Below are 23,752 nucleotides of genomic sequence, written 5' to 3'. Positions count from 1 at the left end.
TGAGTACCTATAGGGAATTTCAATGGTTATTTTTCTCCCAAAGGTCTTTCATTATATATAAAATATGTTCAACATTATTAATTTTTTTTAATTTTTATTTCATTTTAAATTTTTTCAAATTTACTTCATATTTTTCATTTCTTTTTTAGACAGTATTTTAATTTAACATTGACTTTCATATAGCCCCTGATCAATACTTAACCTAAATTTCACAAAAGATACTGTAAATACCCCATTAAAGAAAAAGAACAAAATTTAGACTTCTTTTCTAGGAGGAAGGGAGGGCAAAAAAAATTTATGTGGATTTTCCAAATCATGGGGGCCCTGGCCTATAACCCCTGCTATACTGAAGGGTTAACTGTACTTCCAGGGTTCTCATATAGAAGAAGGATCAGAAGTATTCTGCTTAGTCCCAAAAGGCAGAACTAGGAGCCGTGGTTGGGATAGTAGAGGAGAAAAATGATTTTAGGTCAGCATAATAAAAGAACTTCCTGTTGCCCAGAGAACCCATCCATAGTGAAATGATTTTACATTTGGCTAAGAGAACTAAGTTTCACACCAAGATTAGGATGATACATTTTTTTCTTTAAAAAATATTTTGTTTATTGTTCATTTTTAAACTCTAGGTAAGATACAGAAGTCAGAGTATGGTCAAGGAGGTTTAAATCACAGCCACAGAAAGACTAAAACTTCTCAGTTCATGTTACATATATTAGAAATATCTTTGTTTTAACCTATGAAAGAATATGCACTGGCATCTTCTGTTACTATTGTAGATAGTTTTCTTTTAAGTTACCAAGTGGGAGTAAAGTTCTAACTCCCACCTCCATCCCCAAATACAAACAAGGAAGATTTTTGTGGCTTAAAAAAAAAAGACCACTAAAAGTATATATATATGTATATATACATATATTCACACATGCATATATATATTACATACATGTCTATCCATATGTATGTATATAATATACTTTAATATTCAATCGTTAATTTTATTGTATTATAATATAATCTATTTTAATTTGTATTTATATTATTTAATAATATTTACAGGCATATATATTTGCAATGTCTGGATAGCAATGAGACCCAGGCCAAGGAAGCAATGAAATCAAAAGCTTGTTAAGACCATCCACATAGGTTATCCAAATTCTGGAAGTCCTGGCATCTCAGCAGTGAGCTGAGTTAAACAGTCCCCTAAATGACAGCCAGAACGTCCATCCACAGGAACCGAGGGGTCTGGCACAAATGGATACAAGCTGTTCCTTGTATCAGAAGAAATGAATGGTTGGTGCCTGGAATGCCACAAGGGAAGATGCCATGGTATAACTGGATAAGTGCTGGATTTAGGGTCAGAAAGCTTGGTTTTAAATCCCCCCAGCTTCGTACCTGTGTGCAAGTTGCCAAATCTCCCCAGATCTCATCTGCTTCCACATCTGCAAAGCTGTGGGGAAGGGCAGGTGGTTGTTGGATGACTCTCGGCCCTTCCAGCCCTGAATCCTGCCCTGTAGGGAGGGCAGTGGGGCCAGAGCTCTGAACTTGGAGTCAAAGGACTCAAGGTCCAAGCAGAAGGCAGGCAGGATGCGAAGGACCTGGGTTTGAATCCTAAGGAGGAAGTCCTGGGTCAGCCATTCATTGTCTCTAGGCCTCCGTTTCCCCTTCTTTAATGTGGGCTTGCCAGCCTCTAGGACCCCTCCCAGTTCTAGGTCACCAATCCTAGAGGGTGGCAGAGGGGAGGCACCCTTGTGTGTGGCTGTGGGGAGGGGAAAGGGTCAGAATGGGGAGGGAGAACCCAACTGGTGAGGGCGCTGTTCCTCTGCAGTCAGGGGGACCCAAAAGGGGACGGACTAGGAGCAAGGAAGGCCAGATGGACCAAGAGGCCCCACCCTCTCCATCCTCCCTTAGCCAGGGGTCAGGGCCTGGCCAGGATGCTCCTGCCCAGCACATCTCTCTGGCCTCTGGGGTCATTTCGGAAGGAGCTTGCGAGCTGGGCCGGTGGGGCCTTGTGGCCTGTACCCTGTGAGTGACTGGGGCCAGGGGAGCTTCAAACGGTTCTTGAAGATGGTGCCATTATCATCCTCCCCATCCCCATGATGCAGATAAAAAATAACTGAAGAAGACAGAGAGAGTGACTTGCCCAGGATCACAAAAGTAGTAGAAGAAGCAGAATCTGAACTCTGGCTTTCCTGACTCCAACAGCCCCTTCTATCCACTATGCCATTTCCCCATCCCAAGTGTTGGAGGTGAGATGAGAAGCTTGCTTCCTTGACTCCAGAGCCAGGACTTTCCCCACTTCATCCCACTGGTGCCACCTTCGTTGGGCTTCTGCAAGGTGAGGCCACATTACCAAGTTAAAGGGCAAGCCTGACATCTTTGACTAACAGATACCAGTATTTATTTTTTGTATAAGTGAAATTTGAAAGTATTTAGAGACAAGTAACAAGGGAAATGAGGTTAGAGTTGTGTTTAAATAGACTTATGATTTTCATCATTGTCAGGAAAAAAAAATACTCAGTGCTTAGCACAGAGCCTGGCACATAGCAGGCATTTAAAAATGCTGAATAGGGGGTAGCTGGGTGGCTCAGTGGATAGAAAGCCAGACCTGGAGACACGAGATCCTGGGTTCAAATGTGGCTTCAGATACTGCCTACCTGTGTGACCCCTCTTTTTATAGGTGAGAAAATGAAATCCAGAAAAGTAGGGTGTTGAATCAAATTTGAGACATAAGTATCCAGACTATTTTATTTTTAATACCTTTCAAGTTAGAAGAGACCTTCAAGGCTATATAGTCCAGCCCCCTCTTTTTATAGGTGAGAAAATGAAATCCAGAAAAGTAGGGTGACTGACCCAGACTCTGAAAGTGAATAACAGACCCAGGATTTGAATCCAGGTATCCTGAATCCAAATCTATTCCAATCAGTGATTATTTAATTATGGGGGAAAACAAAATTATTTTTTCTATACCTTTTCACCTATCATCTGGAGTTTTAAGAGTCATTTCATCATAGTCATTATTTTCCTATTGAAGATTTGGAAGCAGCTTGGAAAAGACTATGGAAAGAACAATGTAGGGACAGCTGGGTGGCCCAGTGGATTGAGAGCCAGGTCCAGAGAAGGGAGGTCCTGGGTTCAAATTTGACCTCAGATACTTCCTAGCTGTGTGACCTTGGGCAAATCACTTAATCTCCATTGCCTACCCCTAAGCATTCTTCTGACTTGGAACTAACACACAATATTGATTTCTAAGATAAGAGGTGAGGGTTTTTTTTTTAAATGTATTTGGACTAAGAAGGTCTAATTTTATATTTCTGCTCCACTGACTTAGTTATGTGACCTTGAAAAAGCATCTAAACTTCAGTTTCTTATTTCTAAAATGAGGGGCCTACTACAAGTTCCCTCCCATAGGGACAAATGGGAGGGGGGGGGGAAAGGAGGCATCTAGGTTGCTCAGTAGATGGAGAGCCAGCCTGAGAGCTGGGAGACCTGGGTTCAAATTTAATCTCAGGTACTTCCTAGCTGTGTGACCCTGGGCTAGTCATTTAAACTCAGTTGCCTTGCCCTTGTGGTTCTTCTGTATTGGAAATGATACTAAGAAAATAAGGGTTAAAAAAGGAATTTAATAGAAGTTCATTCCATATGTGACTTTTCTCACCCTCTGTGTAAATTCAGAATTTATGCTTCTTTTATCAGGATTCTGCTCCCTTTTTGCTTTGTTGGTATCTTTTATCCGTATAGGTAATGATCATTGAAATTTATATATTGCCTTTTATTTATATTGTGCTAGTGAATAGCTCTAGCAGCATCTGATTGATACTTACAAATACGATAGTGACTGACTTTATTAGTTGATATTTGGGAGACATACTCTGCTACATACAATAGATCTCTCTAGGTGGTGTCCAGGCATAGGGCTGGCCTTAATCATTTACATGCTATTATGGGTACCAAGGAAGCTCTTCTCCATCCCCAAACATTCCCCCTTCCTTATTGATTTGTTCAACTTTTGGGAAGGCTTATCTGCCTTTAGGAATCACTAGGCTAAATGCAAAAACCTTTGTAAATACAACACTTTCAATCCTAACTTAGCAACTAACACTTTATATGGAATTACCTGAAAAACAAAAATTCAGGCTTTAAGGAATGGAATGCTAAGTAGGCCTTGTAGATAGGAGAAATTAAGCTAAGAGGAGAGATGTCAGGAAGCATTTATTAAGCCTTTACTATGTGTCAAGAATTGTACCAAGTTCTGGAGACACAAGAAAAGGCAAAATTCAGTCCCTGTTCTCAAGGAGCTCACATCCTAAAGGGGGTGACAACATAAAACAACCAGGTACATACATGTAGTGTAAATGGAAGGTATTCTTAAAGGGAAGAGACTGGGGGTAGGGGATGGGGTGGGGTTAAAGGGCTCCTGCAGAAGGTGGGATTTGAACTGAGTTTGGAAGAAAGTCAGGGAAGCTAGAAGATGGAGGAGGAAAAGAGGGAAAGCCTTTCAGTGTGGGAGACAGTTAGTGAAAATGCACAGAGGTGGAAGATGGGATGTCACACATGAGGAGCAGCAAGTATATTCATAGAGACAGATTGGAGAAGATTCCTCCATTGGAAATGAGTAAAATGTAAGAAGACTTTAGGAAGAGTCCAGGTAGTGAAGGACTTTAAATGGCACACAGGGTTTTATATTCTATTCTAGAAGTAACAGGGAATCACTGACATTTACTGAGGAGGGTTGGCTGGATTGACGTGGTCATACTTGAGTTTTAGGAAAGTCACTTTGGCGAAGTAAAACTAACAAGACCTGACCATAAATTGGAAGGTGAGGTTGAAAGAGGAGTCTAGCAGGACATCAAGGTTTCAGAACTGGGTGACTCATAGGGTGGATGGTGGTACACTTAACAGTAATAAGAAAGTTAGAAAGAGAGGAAAGGTTGAGTTAGAGTGATCTCAAAGAAACCTGTATTCCTTCATAGTTTTGCCTTAAAAGTGTCACTACCCAGGTACCTTGATGATGTGAGATAGTACACAGAAACAATGTAGGAAAGGAGGGGAAAAAAGATCCTCTTGCCCCTAACTTTTATCTCTATTCCAGGAACTAAAACTGAAATTTGTATGAAATCAATGACATTAAGTGGGAACCTAACTTTATTGTTCACCACTCTCCTTTTGTACTTTACCCCATCCGATTGCATTTAGAATCATGATATCAACAAAATCCACACTGTCACAGTGCCACAAAGGAATTATTCCAAATCAACTACAATTTCACCTTGGAACATACAAACAAAATAAAACAACCACAAAAACCAAACCTTGGTCATACAAGTTTTAATGATGGTCCCAGAGGTTCTTTCCAATCAAATATTGACTTTCCTGTACATGATGCATGTTGGTGAGTTCTTCTTGGGGGAAAAAACATGCCCTGCTTTAAACTATGGAAATTTTGCTAGATTTGGAGTAGAACATGAATTTGAAAGTCAGTTTTATAAACTGCATAATGGTAACCTTTCTGGGTCTCAGAATCTTATCTATACACCAGATAACATCTAAGATCTCCTTCAGCACTAAATACTAGATTGGGGGACAGCACAATGCCTTGTTTATAATAAGTATTCAATACATGTTCATAGAATGAATGAATGAAAGCATTAATTTTTTAAAAATCTGATATTTCAAGCAATCTGGACGGTTGGAGTATACAAGCATATGGATTTTTGAGATTTTATAAATATTTTAGGTATTTCATAGATGTTGTCCAAGTCTACACCAGTTACTCCTAATCACCCAAGCTAGGATAATTCCTAAAAGAGGTCAAACATTGTAGCATATGCCATATGCCACTGAGAAATGCTACAGACCTTAATTTTGTCTCTTTCCTCAGTACACAGATCTAAGCAGCTAAGCCTCTTACACAGAAGCCTCTTACACTAACTTCTTATAGCACATTTGGCATTAACTTCTTTTGAAAAGACAGATTGAGTACTAGACTGATGAATAACACAGAACAACTCAAAAGTAAAATTAAAGTGTGGTTGCTCTAGTAGAGAGGGCATGCAGCATTGATTTCACTGAGTGGCCTGTAAGACAATGGTTGGCATCTTACCATTTCCCAGAATACAGCTAATCTTTTCTCATCCCTCTCTTCTTCTTCTTCCTCCCCCCCCCCTGCCCCCTTCTTTCTTTTCTATTGCTTGGACCTGCTAGTGGCTCCTGTTGGTATTGCTTAAGATTCAGTAATAGTCATGAAGATGTTGGACCCCATTGAAGCCAAGAGATTTTTCCAAGTGAGGACTGTAGAATTAAGCTCAAATTAAATTATCTGAAGGCCATGAGCAAAACTCCTTCAGTATCCTAAGAAGCAGCATCTTATCTTGGAAGTTCACAGTTTGTAGAATTGGACTTGAACAAAGAAATGGAGGGAGAGGGGTTGGGGGTTGATTTTTGTTTTGAAAGGCAGATTTTCAAAATAGAACCTTCAATTAAGCTCATGAGATGACTCAATCTCTGGTATGAACTTCATCTCCTTTTATTTTGGTTAGAAATTTGGTGCCCTCACTGGTGTGCACGTCACTCTTCTAATTCAAGGGCAATTTTAAAGATATCAAACTCTTATCAGGTCAAGTGTCTAAAAGAACCTGAGAGAGACTACCAAGGTCAGAAATTATTTCAAGCCAAAGAGTCTATCTTTTGCACCCTTGTTTTGACTTTTAACCACAAATTTGTCTTGTCTAAGTGTCCAATCATAGTATAAATCAAAGCTAGCATTTGGCGGGGATATCTATACTATAGGGTACTTTGCAGGGGGAATGTGAGTTGTAGCTTAAAGTTATACTGGATTTTTTCCATTGCTTCTGTCCATTCTGTAGGTTTTTAAATAATATTCCTGGAAGGCAAGAAGGACAAGATGATCCTGGAAATGCTCAATCCAATGCATTACAACCTCACTGGCATGGTACCTGAGGCAATGCCAGCTGCTACTATGCCTATCCTCCTCCTCACCTGCTTTCTTCTCTTGGTTTGGAGTTATGAAGATACTTCCTTAATACCAGGTAAAATGGTGATGAGAAGTATTTCTTTCAGTACCTTAGGATAAAGTCTGTTTGAGCAACAGAGATGAAGAAAATGTTGCACAATAGCATGATGGCCAATAGCATAGTGTGAAACCTACTGCTAAGGCTCTACTAGTGAACTGTATAATTGAAGTTGTTTTCCAAATAATCCAAACCAGATTTTTGTTTTTATCTCAGTTGTGTCAGGATATTGAAAGTCCGTCTGGCTCTTTAAAATCATCTGTTCAGTTGCCTCAGTTCTATACTTCAATTGCTTTTCTGAGGTACAGAGTATCTTCTTAAACTGAGGTTTAAGGTGAGATGTAGTGAGGAGATGTTGGGAAATTGAATTTTAGTTGCTTTTTTTGCTTTTTGACGTCAGCTTTCATTGCATTCCACTTTTTCTTAGCAGGTAAGCTCTGGACAGCCTTCAGTCAGTTCTTTCAACTTTCCCTCCCACTTTGGCTCTAACTTCCCTCCCTCTTTTCCCTCTACCCTACTCTCTCTCCTCTCCTCTTTCTTAAGAGGATGGTTGCGCTTAGTGGTCAAGGCTGGATGAGTGCTGGGGTAGAAAAGGGAGGGAAGGACTTGTTTCCCTTCCTTTAATTTCCCACCTCCAGTTCTGCTATCAACCACTATAATGAAATCCATAGGGAGAGAAAACAATTGAGATGATTATCCAGATTTTGCAAGTCAAAAGCCCTACAAAAGCTGTTGTTTTGGGGATGCTCAGATGATTTTCTGTGAGTATTTATGGCTTTAGTTTTCAGCTAAAACTTCTTATGGTAGGACTCTCACAAACTATGTCAAATTTTGTCTATAATTGTGGTTCATAAACATGTCTATTAAGCTTTTGAAAGTTTGGGCTGCATAGCCAGTTAGGTAAATTAGGCAAAAGAAAATCTCTGGTATTGCCAAAGTAGCTAAATGATTATAGAATATTTCCCCCTGAATTATCTAAATCATTGCCCAATTCTCTTTGGCTGTGTCTAGTACTCTGGGCTAGTTTAGCAGCTGGTTTGAGTAAAAGCATAATTTGATCAGTTGACATACAATTAATCATTAGACTGGCCAAAAAGTTTTAATCATCTGTCTGCCTGATGTTTCTGTAAGACTACTGGTAAGTAAATTAGATCTTATTGACATTATTACTTTCACAGTCTATAAATTCCTAGTTTACTTGGTTTGCTGAATTAAAGTCTGCCTTTCTTTAACTATATCTCTCCATTTTAAAATTGTAGGCAATTTTCCTAAGTAAATATTAAGGTTATTTTTAGAACAGTGCCAAACATTAGTATGAAAAGTGAAAAAGTTAAGATTTAAGTCATTTCTTTCCATATCTCCAGATGTTATCAAATCATGTAGATTAAAATATCCTGTTATTTGAATGCATTTTTCATCCAGAAATAGTCTAAAATGATTCCCCAGAGAGTAAGTGAATAGAAATCTTACGTCCTAAAAACATAGGCATAATTTAATTATAAAAATACTTTCAGAATTTATTATTATTCATGTTACAAAATAATTACCTATATGAAAAACTCCTGAAAACTTGTTGCTCAATTCTTTGTTAGAACTATGTGAACTGATTTAAATATAACATCAAAGATTTGTGCTGTTGTAAAAAAATTTCTATGGGAAAAGAACCATATGTTGTTTCCTTATTTTTAAAAATGCACATATATAAAATGATCATTTTGTTTCTTTATGTTTTATCTAATATAAAATGACAGCCAGCCAGGGATTGGGGAGTTTGGGGTAAGAGGTCTGTCTTTGTGGCTAGTCTCACCCAGCCATTCAAAAAACTAAATATTGATAGTTATTTTGGGAATTGAGAACTAGAGAACCAGTTCAGGTAATTTTTAAAAAAATTTATATTGTCCAAATTGTTGTTGTTGTTTTTTTAAAGGCACCAAACTTGGAATCAAACAACCTTGGTTCTAATCCCAAATCTGCCACCAGTTAACTATGTGACCTGAGGCAAAAGACCTTTACATCCCAGAGCCTCTGTTTCCTCCTTTGCTATATATGGAAGGATAATTCTAGATGATCATGCAGCTCCACAATTTTATGATTTTGTGATTGTACATTTAATGCTAAAATTATCAACTTCACTTTGGCTGGAGATGGAAAAGATATTTCATAACTTTCCCTTCCCAATAAATGCAACTTCATTTATAGATTGAGATTAAAAAAGAGAAAATTAGAAAGGTTATTTTGTAATAGAATCACAAAACTATCTCAAAACATTTTAAGTCTTTTTTACTATTAGTTAAATTCAGATCACTTCTTTTGTTGCTTTGAGACAAACAACATATTAATGTTTTCATCAGTTTGATTAATTAAGTGCCTTTGCAATTCTCTGGATATATTTGCATAAGCAATGTAAAGAATGGAATTGAGTCAATTCTTTGAGTTCTTTGGGCCAAAACCTCTGTTCTTGAGATGATGGGAATAGACCACTGGACCCAGATTATCCATATTGGCTAGCCTTGATATTAACATTGATCAGACATTGGGTAAATTGTCCAATTTGCTCTGGCTCACTTTGTTTAGCATAAAAGTCTCCTTTCCCAATGAAACAGTTTTCAGATGTGAAATAACATACTTTAATAAACATCATTACAAAGTTTTAAGTCTTATCTGCCCTATCAATTCAAGAATCTGTAAAAGTTACTCCAAAATTAACTCAGTTATCTTTTTTTTTTTATACAAAAGCCAGATTTGGAATATATACTTAGAAAACTACAATGGTTTAATTATCTTTCTTTCACCAAGGTTTCTGTATTTGTTACCTGATTAGCTAATAGACAAAGTTAACTAAAACAAGAAATTCATATTAGACATATACGCACACCAAGGCCATTTAGGCTTTGGTGGGACTGGCACTAAATTGAACTGCTTCATCTACTTAATTATCCCTTATTTCTGAAAAGGGAAAATTCTTCAAAGTACTATAATACTATTTAAATGATCTTCATAGGAACTCAAGAATTTGCATTAGAATTCAGATGTAAAAGAATTTGCATGATAAAAAAACAGCCTCTGGTTTTAAATGTGAACTAAGACAGTGATTATATTTTGAATATTTTTTCTAGGTCCTGGTTACTGTATGGGAATTGGTCCCCTCCTTTCACATGGCAGATTTCTATGGATGGGAATAGGCAGTGCCTGTAACTATTACAACAAGATGTATGGTGAATTTATGAGAGTATGGATCTGTGGAGAGGAGACTCTCATTATAAGCAAGTAAATATTTTTTAAATCTTTTAGGAAAGCATATTGTAAAGCTTTGACCTGGGCTTTTATTATGAATGATAGTTATTTAATTATGTTATTTTAAGATGTTCTCTAAGTTTGATAATCACAAGCAAAATAAGGTATACAGCTAAGCAGTTTGCCTGATATACTTGAACAATATAGAGGTACTAAACAATTCAAGTTTTGCTCAAAATGATACCTTCATAGGCAAAACAGTTGGAAAGGTAAGTAGATCCCCAATAAATCTTGACAGGGGATTTGTGGATATATAATACAGATATTAATGAGGGTTTTAAAAGCTAATTTTGAAAGCTGAGTTAACTGTATTGTTGGACTATAACAAAAAACAAGTCTGGCTGGTCCAGTTTGCTTGAGGTGAGAGCTTAATGTATTTCCAGTTCTACTCTCTTCTGCCAAATGGATAGATCATAGAAAAAAAAAGCCACTTTAATTTTATTGTTCAAGTTGCTTATGGGGAAAGCAAGACTGTAAGTGGTCCAATGGATGAGGAGACAAAATCCTGAGTAAATCTAGAAAAAACAAATTCTTGAGAAAAAAAATTTTTGAGAGACTTATAATGTCCAAATTACCTTTCTATCACTCATCAGATTTTGCCTGTGAAAGGGCAGCCAAAATAAGTTAATGAGATTTTAAACTATATTAAGAGAGGCACAGTGTTCTTTCTGATTTAATATAGCGCAAAACATTCACTATGGCACTCTTCCCAGAGGGCAGAACTGGGAACAATGGAAGTTGAGAAGAAATAGATTTAGGCTACCTGTAAGGAAAAATTTCCTAACAATTGGAACTATCCAGAGTAGAATGGATCACTCTCTAGTCAAGTGTTATGGACAGCTTTCCAAAGAATTGCGTGCTACAAATGGCCATATGAAAATGTGGTCCAAACCACTAACAGTGAGGGAAGAACAAAATGTTACGGCTGAGGTTTCACATCACACCCTAGAAAATAGCAAGGTTCTATTTGAAGAGGTGGGATGGAATTTACATGTGATGTAAAAACAAAAGTCATCATAGATGGAGAACTGGAAGGGACCTTAGATATCATCTACTCCAAGAGTTAACTTGGAGTTTATATACTTGTTTTAAAAATATTTTAATCATTTTATTTCAATATACATGGTTTCCTTTATAATATATTTTATGTACTTCTAAATTTTCATGGTAGCTAGATGGCACAGTAGATAGAGTAGGAGACCTGGTGTCATGGAGATCTGAGTTCAAAGTCATCCTCAAACATTTACTAGCTATATGACTCTGGGCAAGTCACTTAACCTCTTCCTGTCTCAGTTGTTTCACCTATAAAATGGGGATAGAAGTTATGTCACCCACCACCACCAGGGTTTTTGGAAGGATAAGTGAAACAATAGCTATAAAAAGCATTTTGCAAACCTCAAAGCATTCTGGAAATGGTAGCTATTATTATCATGCACTTTAAAATATTATTCCAAGAAGGGTGATGGTCGCTAATCTTCTTAAACTAAAACTCTCTCAGACTATCAGTTACAATACAAATAATGATTCCTATTTTTAGAGAAAGTTTCTTATGCCCATGAAATAATATGTCTGTAAAAATAAGTAAATAAAGCACTTTTGCAAATTGTGTTAACTTTTCTGGATCAAGACCATCAATTAATAAATTGATACTTGCATTTAAGCCTAAATGAACCACTGAATTGTAGAGCTGGAATTTAGCTATATCTTTCTTGAACTAGTTATTTGGAGAAAAACTATAATGGGGGGTATAAAATATCCAGTTGTTTGATCTTGGTCCACAAGTATTTGAATATTTGGATGTTTTTATTTTATATTCAGGTGGTGGTGTAGAGCATCCAGAAATGTCCATTAGATAATGTTTATGTGGCTTAATGCAAATGGCCATCCTAAAGCATATTTAAGAACCAAAACATACTGTTTAACTTTTGCCAACTTTTTTCCTACCTTGGACAGAGTTCTGGTCAACAACTTCAAACTAATTTTCTAACTGAACAGCTTAATTTATACTCATTTAGAAAGCCAGTATTTTGGCTACTTATGCAATCAGCTGTCTTAAGAATGTCCCCTTTGATGTTTGATATCTTGGCTGGCAGATGAAGTCATTAACTATGACCTGCTCAATCTCCTGCCACTCACTATGTAGCCATTCTCACCTACCCAACACCTTGTCTGTCCCACCTGGGTTTTTCCTATTCTGCCACCCTTTCCCCTCATGAAACAAGTGGAGTGGCCCCATTCTCCCCAAAGTTTCTGGTTTAAGTTAATGCTATCTATCAGGTTCCCAAGGGTTAGAGGAAATAAAAATAGTGTTACAAAGCAAAGCTGTCTTGGTTGAACTGATCCCAAGAGTCTTTCATAGGATGAAGGTCTTTCTAAAAAAGAAAGGTACCAGGTTCTGAATTTAGAATGGCTGAAAGCTTCTAGTCAGGTAACCCTAGCTAGAGTAGAATTACTTACCCCTCTGTGTTACTCTGGAGAAGCTTTCTTGCTGGACTCCACTGATGAACTCAATCAAACTTTTAAAACAGTTTAATTAAAAACAGAGTTATGGGATAGCAGCAGACCTTGGAAAGTGATAGAATGGAGGGAAGTAGTAGCCCAGCTTCTAGTAGATTCAAGACCAAGGCAGGCCCAGCATTTATTCCCTGAGTAGGTCTCTTCCTCATCTAGGATTTTTATTAAAGTTGATTGCAGATGGTTCTGCATTCTTTTAGAAGACAAGAACTTACAGGCATCACAATTTTATTTCTTCTAAAGGAACTTTTTGAGAAATAATTTATACATCATTATTAGAAGGAGAATTCTGTTAATGCCAAGGAAGTCCTTACTTTTCTTTTTTTTTTAACACTTACCTTCTGTCTTAGAATTGATACTAAGGAGAAGAGTAGTAAAGTGGATTGATTGACTTACCCAGGGTCACACAGCTAGGATATGTCTGAGGACAGATTTAAACCTCAAACCTTCTTTCTCCAAGCATGGCTCTCAATCCATTGAGCCACCTGATTTCCCCCAGAAGTCCTTACTTCTCCTATAACCTCAAGCTAAGTCATTTAACCTCTGTGATACCCAAAGTTCCCACTGGTAAAAAGTGGAATTTGGGCTAGATGGCTATTCTAGTTCTCAGTCTGTGCTCCTTTGAACCATAATTAAGCCAGGGAAGCTTATTCAAGTAGTGATATTTCCCCTGCTTTCTTGTCCCACACCCAGCCTCTCCATTCCCTTCCTTGTTCTCTTTGCTGAAAATTTCCCCAAGTACACTGAGTTGATTTTAATTTCTTCATAGTTATTCAGTCCTTGTTGAAGTCTTCCTGGGTAAAAATTATTTTTCCCAATTCCCTTTTTTTCTGTCTATCCTTCAAACCTTATTCAGAACTGCTAGTACCTCTTGAAAAGATCCCCTTTTGACAACAAAAGGATTGAGGTTTGTGTTGTTGGGCTTTTTTTTTTGTCTTCTGAAAAGTTTGAAGATTGTAGTCACTGTTGTTCCATGGAAGCTATGGTTAAAGTTGTAGGGAACAAATTACCCAGTTCAAATTAGTCCCAACTTGCTATAGATTTAAGATAGGAAATAGAAACCACTTTCGTTTTTACAGAAAGACAGATGTATCAAACACAGGGCCATAAGGCAGGCTTGGAATTGATTTTGGATGACCTTAAATGAACCAGGATGATCTGATCATTTATTGCGAAGTGGATCTCCTTCCCAATCTAATTAGAAATATATCAAGGCTATGAAGAAAGAAGATTGATTCCATAGACTTTGTATATCATGGGGGGGGCGGGGGAGGGAGCTGGGTGGTTCAGTGTATCGAGTCAAACCTGGCCCTGGGTTCAAATATGGCCTCAGACATGTCCTAGCTGTGTGGCCTTGGGTAAGTTGCTTAACCCCTATTGCTTAGCCCAGTGTTAGTGAATGTTTATGAGATTATGTGCTCAAAGTGCAACTTCAAGCTGCCTGTGACTCTCTCCCCCCACCCCCCATTGCCCCTGACAGCAGAGGGAGGAAGTGCTCACTTTGGGCGACTGGTCAGAGAGGTGGGGTGTGCAAAAAATGTCCTTGGGCTGTGGAGAGGGGCAATGGAGTAGCCCTCCATCCATGCTGCCCCAGCACCTATGCCATGGCTTCACGAACATGGGCTTAGCCTTTTATATTTTTCTGCCTTGGGATTGAGACTTAGTCTCAATTTGAAGACAGAAGGTTGGGGTTTAAAAAAATACACACACACACACACACACACACACACACACACACACATATCTATATCTATATCTATATCTATATATGGATGGATTTGAACTAAGGTCTAGCAGTCTATCTGCTGCTCTACCTGACTGCCTTGTCCAGGGTCTCACACCACTAATAATTATCAGAAGCAGAATCTGATTCCAGGTCTTCCTGATTCCAAGTCTAACATGCTGTTATATCATGCTGTCTTTCCATACCAATATCTTCATAACAATCAAATTGTCAGATTCTTTTAAAGAATCAATCAACAAATATTAAGTTCCTATTCTGTGCCAATCTCCGTGCTAAGTATTGGCGATACAAAACCAAAAGTGAAGCAGTCCCTGACCTCCAGGTGTTTATATTCTAACAGGGTAGACATCGTGTGTGTATTTATATATGTGGCATGTAGAAGGCACTTAATAAAAGTTTATTGACTGACTGTGCACATTGGCTAGGCACAGACTGCCTGTCTATGAGGGTACATATTACAGCCCTTGGAGGAGAAGGCATTTGAGGTTGGGGGAATGGGAAAGGGCTCCCCAAGAAGGCAGCACTTGAGTCGATTCTCATAGGAAACAGAGACTCCAAGGTGTGAGTGTGAGGACAGAGAGTGTCAAGGCAGAAAGAACACCCTGTGCAAAGGCACAAGACAGGAAATGATGTTATGTGAGTGCAACTGGGTGTCTTGTGGTCAGTAGAGCTAGACTATAAACACATGATCAAACCGGGCTAAATGCTTTCATTTCAAGAATTTTGTCCATGGCATTGTTAAGCCACTGAAAGAAGTTTTGTGAGTGTGTGTGTGTGTGTGTGTGCGTGCGCACACGCGCACGCACAGCAAAAACTGGGTTTTGGATAATAGCTAAAAGGAATCTCAGGAACCATCTAATTTTATCTCCTCATTTTAGTCAATGTGGAAACCTGGGCCTCCGGGAGCTTTAGTGACTTGCTCAGGTCATACAGTATAAGTGGTGGTATGCAGGAGAGCAGATTTCAAATCCAGGTCTTCTGACTCCAGAGCCAGTTCCTTTTGTAGAAAGAGCATTCGATGTGGACTTAGAAGACCTCAGTTCAAATGTAGACTTCAGTGCTTAGAACCCATGTGATCTTGGACAAGTCTTTCCCCAGGCTGGGCTGTGTTTAATCTGTAAAAATGAGTAAGTTGAACTAGAGTATCTAAAAGGTCCCTTCCAGCTCTATCTCTTCAATCCTAAGATCTCTCTCTTTTTTTATTCTTTGCTCTTATTTTTTTAAGTTTCTGGCTCAGCATTTTTGAGATGTTAGCTCCCTCTATCGGACATTATTTTTGGACAGCAGTACAATTTACTGACTGAAGGAAACACAAATAATTACAATTTTTTAAAAATGATCAACAATTCGATCAATCACATAGATTGGGATTTTAATGTTAAAGGATCATGCTACTGCAGATATGAATAACGTGGAAATAAGTTTTGACTAATGATACATGTATAACCCAGTGGAACTGCTTGTCAGCTTTGGGAGGCCGGAGAAAAGAGAACTGGGGGGAAGGCAGCAATCAAGAATCATGTAACCATGGAAAAATATTCTAAATTTAAAAAGGGGGAGGAAGTCAAAAAATGTTCAATAATTCCCTGGCAAAGTTGCACAGAACAATTTAGTTTAAGCAAATGCAAAAGTTATAGAGATATCAGCAAAAGAAAAGGTTATATATTCAGAAAGTGCCTTAAAATGTTATTGCTGTGTTCTATACCTTCACTTGTGTGCATGCATGTGTGTATGCATGTGTGCATTTCAGATTTTTTTTTCTTTTGAGAGCAGGAAATTCACCACCAAATTTCTGCTTTAATTAAAAGAACTATTGGGGGCAGATAGCAAGCAAACCTGGGGTCTTCAATCTCTGTGATTTGAGTTTTTCAGCCTTGCCCTAGGGTGGCTTTTCCATCTGAGTCAATCATTTTGTGCCATTTGCTGCATTATTTACATTGAAGGAAGACACTAGAATAAATGAAGAATTTTTTTACATCTTTATTTGTTTTTTAAAGAGAAGGAATAAAACCTTACAAAACTCTGTATTGTTTGATGCATTAGGTCCATGTTGTTGAACCTATGGCATGTGTGCCAGAGGGGGCTTCTCCTCTCTCTCTCTCCATGAATGCCTGAGGACATTTCTTTCATCACTTGCCCTCTGCCCAGCAGCCCAATGGATGCTTCCTCCTTCCCTTGTCTGGAATAAGGGCAGAGGAGGTTCACATGTGATGTGAAGGTTACAGTTTGGGCACTCAAACTCTAAAAGGATGGCCACTACTGCATTAGATTATTTGGGATGAAGGCAGGAGAATATTGTCTTTAGCATGGAGTACCTTGATTCAAAGTGGAAATCTTTTTGCTTATTTTTGCTCCAGCAATATTTAGACTTTAGGTAATGAGAGCCTTCAAATGCTTATGTAAGAATAATCCTGTTTTCTTTTCTTTATTCTGCTAGTTGTTCAAATATTTACTGAGGCATTTCACTGTGGTTAATTAAAGAGAATGAAATTGTTATGGTTATAACACATATTTAAATTCATGCTTAGACAAGAAACAGTATAATTTTTATTTTAAAACTCTTAATTTACATTATGTCCCTGTGTATGATTCAACAAAGGCTATTGAAAGACATAAATAACTATTCGTATAGATGCCTTTTAATGTCATTTATCCTATATCAGCTGCAGTTTCCTCATCTGTAAAATGGGGATAGTAATAGCATCTACATCAGAAGGCTGTTGTAAGGTTCAAAAAAAGATAATAAAACACTTGGCAAATCTTAAAGCATTATATAAATGCTAGCTAGTATTATCAATATCATTCTTATTAATATTGAAACTGGCACTGTCCTAAGGGTAATGAATGCTGTAAGGAGGGGTTAACTCTATTCTTTAAATTCTGTTTATTTCTAAAAAATGCTCAGGTAGAATCAGTATCTTATGACTGATATTTATTCTCAACAAAAACAGTCTAGGCCTCTTCAGCCAACAGGACAATGAAAGACAAAAAAAAAATCTACATGTAAGATATTGCTAAGGAATTAACTCCTAGGACATATGGTAAATATATGCATGTGCAAGCATGTGCACACACACACATACAAAGTCTATCCTTTCCCACAATGTATGAATCACCATCCCTTCTTCACTTTTAGTTTGGTCATGGAAAGCAGTCCATGCTCTAGTTCCATTTGCTGTATTTCATACAGTGGAAGAACTGCCTGCTTTTTGCTAACACTGACCCAATCTCTGGTAATTCTTCTATAAGCTTGCTCTGAGGCTGAGGGAGTGGGCTGAGGACTTCTCATTTAGTCTGATGTGTGGCCGAGTTGCATCCTTCAGCCTTGATCCATGGTAATGCTGTTAAATATAGTAAGTACTTAATAAATGTTTGTTGAGTGATTGATTTATTGGTTCAGCCAGAACAGAGTAGTTACACACCTACAATTTGACAGACTTCTCCCACAGATCTTCTCCATTTATCAGTCAGTCAATCAACAAGTATTTATTAAGTCTAGCATGCACTAGGCATTGTACTAAGTCCTAGGGGGTATAAATACAGAGAATGAAACATTCCTACTCTCAAGGAGCCTTCTTAGACTACTTGCCCACAATAATTTATTTTTACTCTCCATTTCTTCATTATGGAGGGATTCAACCTAAGTATGACTAGTTGGTGAGTGCTGGAACTTTGGGTTTGGAAAACAATTGGGGAAACAGTGGTTTACATTAAAAACAGAGCAAAACCTAACTCAGTTATTGGCCTTCCTCTGTTTTGTTTTGTTTCACCTTGCTGCAAGAGAGTGACCAACCAAACTCTCATTACTGTAATGGTAGTGAGCACTAATATCATGAATCGCCTACTGCACTATGGGAGAATCTCAATGGGAACCATGCAACTTGTCCTTGTCAACCAAAGCTCAGGAGACAGTTCTTCCAGACAGAGCTCCAACTCAGCTTGTAAGCCATTAGGCAGGGCAAGTTGCCAAGGAAACAGGGAAAAAATTCCTTGACTATCCTATAACCTTGAGAGTCTGACATAATGATTTCCACGGCAACAATGGCAAAGGCCTCCTCTTCCCCTTCTCTTACTTTGTACCTATCTTTGTCTTTCTTAAAAACCTATCTTAACTAAACTGAAAAAAAAAACAACAACAACTAGAAACAATGCATGGTGGATGGTCATATTAGGGGGACAACTTTTGGGAAAAGACAGACAGTGAGGTCTTAGCCACACCAAGATCTGTGCACTGTTCCATTCTTATGGAACTAAGGTTTTGGCACTATGCAAGTTGCTGGGTATACATATACCCCAAAAAACTGAGTTTTTACTCTTACCATTATTCTTTCAAAGGAGGAAAATGTGTACACATATAACTATTTATCAAATACATATGTGATAATTAAATACAAGGTAGTTTGAGAGAAAGGTCACTAAGAAACTCCAGGGGATCAGGAAGGACTCTGTGTAGAAGGTGGTGTTTGAGCTATGACTTGAAGGAAGAACAGAAATCCATGACATGGAGGTAAGGAACAAAGGAGGAAGTTCATTTCAGTTATAGAATGTACAAAGTACCAAAAAATGTACAGGACAAAGTCATGGAGATGGGAACTAGATTGCTTTATCTGAGGAAGAAAGGGAAGGCCAATTTGGCTGGACCATAAGGTATATGAAGTAAATAACATATAATAAGTTTATAAAGATGGGTTAGGACTGAGTTATTAAATGCTTTAAAAGCCAGACAGAAGAGTTTATCTTTTATTTATGAAGCAATAAGGAGCCCCTGGAGTATATTGAATAGGAGAGTAACATGGTCAGGCTTGGGCTTAAGGCAAATTATTTTAACAACTGTATAAAAGACTGATTAGGCCAGAAAGCATATGTATAAATGGGTTTATATTTGTAAGATTATTTATATTTGTTAAAGAGCATTTCCTAATAATAAAGATTTTGTTTTTTCTCTTTCTCTTCAGGTCTTCAAGTATGTTTCACATAATGAAACATAGTCACTATATTTCTAGGTTCGGAAGCAAACTTGGGTTACAGTGTATTGGAATGCATGAAAATGGTGTCATATTTAATAATAATCCAGCTCTCTGGAAAGCTATTCGACCTTTCTTTACAAAAGGTACTCAACTTATTCTGAGCTTATATCCTTACTTTCTATTTTTCCTTCTGTGGGTAAATTTTGACAACTCTTCTCATGTCTTTAATCTTGTTATTTTGTGGACTAAATTGCCAATCTGAGATTTCTTCTTCTCTTTGGAACAGAATGGCTCCTTCATGGGACAGAGGAGAGACAGGGTCTCTGCATAGTTAGTTCAATCGAAAACTATTTGTCACTAGAAAGTTTTCTTGATATGATGCGAAACAACAGGCTTGAGCAAACTGATAAGATGTTTTAACAGTGATAGATTCATGGAAGATCATAGAAGTCATAGAGCTAAGGGACATTATAAGGTGATAAAATCTAACTTCTTCATATTCCATAGGATGAAACTGAAAAACAAAGAACTTAAGAGATATATCCTTTCTTAGTTTAATTACTGCCTTTGAGATATCTTGGTTGTGTGATTCTGGGCAAGATACTGATTTATCTCAACACCAATGGGAAAATTTCTAAGACTATAAATTGCAAAGAAAATGCTACTATGCATTGGGAGAGAAAGTTCCTCACTAAAAGTCCCCATTATCTGTGAAATCACATAAATGCTTCCTTCCCCACAAAAACCTCAAATGTGGCACAGTTTCCCCCTGACCCTGAGCTTAGGAATTCCCAATCCAGTGCTCCTGCTGTTGGGCCAATATGCTATTTCAGAGTAAAGTGGGATGTTCTGAGTATACATTACTAACATTTGATGTAAACATTAAGGAAGACAAGTATACCTTTGTAAAACTCATTCTTCAGTGCCTCTAGACACTCTAGACAAAACAGTGCTCTAGACAGACCACAGATCTGAGTTTGTATTTTCATGTTCCATTGTTGTATAGGTATAACCAAAAGGTATTGTGCCAAATAGTTGTCTCCCTATTAGCTAGACTATATAGGAGATGAAAGCCCTTTTGCATGACATAGAATAGGAGAAAAAAATGGCGCAAGTGTTAAATAAGCCTCTCATCTAGATGTTCATCCAAATGGCAATTAAATTATAAAACTACTACAGCAATCCTAAAGACAGCCTTGCTTTCTTCTAGACCTGACACACATTAGAGAAAATAAATCTCTTTGAGGGCTACACTGATCAAGGTAAATGATGGGGGTTGAGGGAGGCATATTTTGATAATCATCCCCCTTACCAGGATTATCCAAGTCAAAAAGGATCAAAGGATCAAAGGATCATAGATATAGAGTTCTAAGGGTTAATAGAAGTCACCTGGTTCAATGTCTTCATTTCTAAAATGAGGAAAATTTAAAGTGGTTTGCCTAAAATCATATCTGTAATAAGTGACAGCTGGGATTTTCAAACCCAAGGCCTCTGATTCAAAATACAATAGTCTTTGCTCAGACTTATTAGGAGAAGTTAGTCTTCACCAACAATTTTTCAGACACTAAAGAGCTAATCAGATTTTAAGTTAATTATCAGGTTCTTTTCGACATTTCTTTCTTAGGCCTAAAAGAGACAAGTAGGTTATTAACAGTCCACAAAACTGGACCACACCTAATTGTCTATGAGATCAAGTGAATTCACATTGCCTGTTGAAATTAAACTGATGCATTTGATATTTTTAAGTGATCATTGAAAGTCAATTGCATTTCTTGATTAAGCTATCTTTCATCCCTCAAAGGGGACAGCTTCATGGCTATTCTCTGCTCCAGCAGAACATTCATTTGTGATATTTGGGTGATCTAGCTGGCATCTGGCTATGTCTTCTGTAGTAAAGTGAAGCTGAGAGAGAGTGAGTTATTCAGGAAGTTGGGCCAGAATTCTTGCTTCTAAGGAAATTTTTTCCCTGGAACATCCAAGATTCTGATTATCTATCACATTTATATAATGCACCATTTTCTTGTTCCACTCTCAACTTCCAGCTTTTTGGAGCAAATGTCAAGCATTTAAACATCTTCCACTTAAATCCTTGTTTGTCCCAGACCACTGTAAGTGAGCCAAAAGTTTCTGTCTTAACCAATGTTTCAAACTCTTTTAAACACAGGTGAAAAATCCTGATATGCTCAAGGCATTAAGTAACTAGTAATAAGTCATTAGTTCTCCTTCTGGACTGTGGTAATCACCTAACTAAATTATTTCCTTTTTAATACTGGTTGATTGACTGTTTTATATGTGTGTACTTTTTAGCTTTGTCTGGGCCGGGTCTTGTGCGCATGGTGGCTGTTTGTGTTAACTCAACTGTAATTCATCTGGACAAACTAGAAGATGTCACCAATGAACTGGGTTATGTCAATGTGCTGAACCTCATGAGACGCATTATGTTGGATACCTCCAATGTCCTCTTCTTGGGTATTCCTCTGGATGGTACTGAAAATCTTATTCTTGTCACATTATATTTTGTCCTTTTGTTGATGAGAAAGCCAGATTCTTCCCTTCCTCTGCAAGGAGAAGGGAGAGATAGAACACTCTTGTAAATATGTTCTGTTTATGAATTTGCCCTTAATTCTGCATTTACCTGATCTTGCGGGTTTTGTTTTTCCAAGTATCAATGTTTTGTTTCCCATGTAAGACCATGAGATTTTCTAAGAAGGGAACTATGTCTTCTATTTATTTTACACCTCTATTCAAGTCTGGAATATTACTCTCTACACAGTAAAAGTTCAATTCATGTGGTTAACAGACTGATAACATTTTGACCAAAGGCTAAAAACAAACAAGTAAATTCAGTTTGTTGATTAAGACAGCCTTCTGCTAACTAAGTTAAACTTTTATGTATCTACAACCATTATTTTGTGATAACATATATACAAATACCTACTTCCCATCCTCCTCTAAAATATATAAAAGTCATAAATGCATGATATGAAATGGAGAATATTTTATATTTAGGTGCTACTTGACATTTTAGCAGAAACAAAAAACTTGATGTAATCATAGTTTGCAATGATAGAAGCATGGTACAGAATGATGCCCTTTTGTGCCACATCCAAACTATTGTGTTCAGTATATGATACCATATTTTAGAAAGGATATTGACAAATTAGACTATGTACATATGTCCAAGTGGCCAATAACAGTAAGAAGGCTCAAATCTGTCTCACAAGAGGATAATTTGAAGGAATGGGGATATTTAGTCTGGAAAAGAGGAAGGGAAGAGAGAGAATGATAGTTATTTGAAAAGAACTGAAGAGCTATCACTTAGAAAAGGAGTTACACCTGTTCTGCTTTGTACCAAAAGTCAGAACGAGGACTAGTGAAAGTTAAGGGAAGCATATTTCAACTAAATGTAATTAAAAGCTTCTTATTTAAAGCCAATTCTGTATGGAAAGAGCTGCCTCAGATTCTTTTTAACTGGAGATCTTCAAGGCAAAGCTAAATGACCACCTGCTAGAGATGTTCCTAAAAGGATTATGCTGTGGATAGTGGTTGTGCTAGATGACCTCTAAGATTCTATACAGCTCTGAGAATTTGAATTCTATGTGCCATTTCCCCATCCAAACCTCTGTTAAACAGAGAACCTCATATCCAGTTTGCCTATATTACATAGAAGTTACTAATTTTGAATAGCCGTAGATTCTGTTAAGTACTTGACAATTACTTCAGGTAAAAGCTTCACTTTGTAGAGGACATTTAACAGGAAATGAAGTATTGTCAATTATCTCATGAGTGCAGGAGACCCAAATAATGACAGAGAGATTATGGGGGAGGGGGATTTCCATATGTTAGTGTGTAATTTGGGCTGTGTAGATCTGGATGTTTTGTAGCTATACTTACCCAACAGCATCAAGTGAAGTGAAGATTTTGCAGTTACCCAACAGCAGAAGAAATGGTGGTCGTTTGCCATTCCTTCTCTTAGATACCAATTCTGGGATTTTGCCTCCTACTACTATTGAATTTGAATTGTGTGACCTTAAAGGCGTATCCTCTGATATGAAGGACTCTTGCCTGTGTCAACAAAACCCAAAGCAGAGAGCTGGCAATTATCTAGTTCATTTAGCCAAAATAGAGATGTTGAGAGGTAAACAGAATAATTGAAAACTTGAATCATGTAGTGCTTCTCACTTGGCTAAAATTCCTATTGAAATGGG

At 37.6% G+C, this 23,752-nt stretch overlaps 1 protein-coding gene across 2 annotated transcripts in view; it reads left to right on the top strand.

Moving 5' to 3' along the window:
* Positions 1-1,843: 1,843 nt before the first annotated feature.
* Positions 1,844-23,752, top strand: part of LOC100031295 (aromatase) — a 31,720-nt gene continuing 9,811 nt past the window's right edge. The window contains exons 1-5 of one of the 2 annotated variants that reach the window (XM_016428617.2): positions 1,844-2,332; positions 6,861-7,043; positions 10,142-10,292; positions 19,533-19,687; positions 21,852-22,028. In XM_016428617.2, the coding sequence (XP_016284103.2) occupies positions 6,899-7,043; positions 10,142-10,292; positions 19,533-19,687; positions 21,852-22,028 (628 nt within the window). In that variant the 5' untranslated portion in view covers positions 1,844-2,332; positions 6,861-6,898. Of the gene's footprint in view, positions 2,333-6,860; positions 7,044-7,615; positions 7,787-10,141; positions 10,293-19,532; positions 19,688-21,851; positions 22,029-23,752 lie in introns of those variants that run through there. The other variant, XM_056810194.1, reaches the window with a different exon arrangement.

Source organism: Monodelphis domestica, chromosome 1 (genome assembly GCF_027887165.1).
Source record: "Monodelphis domestica isolate mMonDom1 chromosome 1, mMonDom1.pri, whole genome shotgun sequence".
Classification (NCBI taxonomy): domain Eukaryota; kingdom Metazoa; phylum Chordata; class Mammalia; order Didelphimorphia; family Didelphidae; genus Monodelphis; species Monodelphis domestica.
This window is presented reverse-complemented; position numbering and strand designations above follow the sequence as displayed.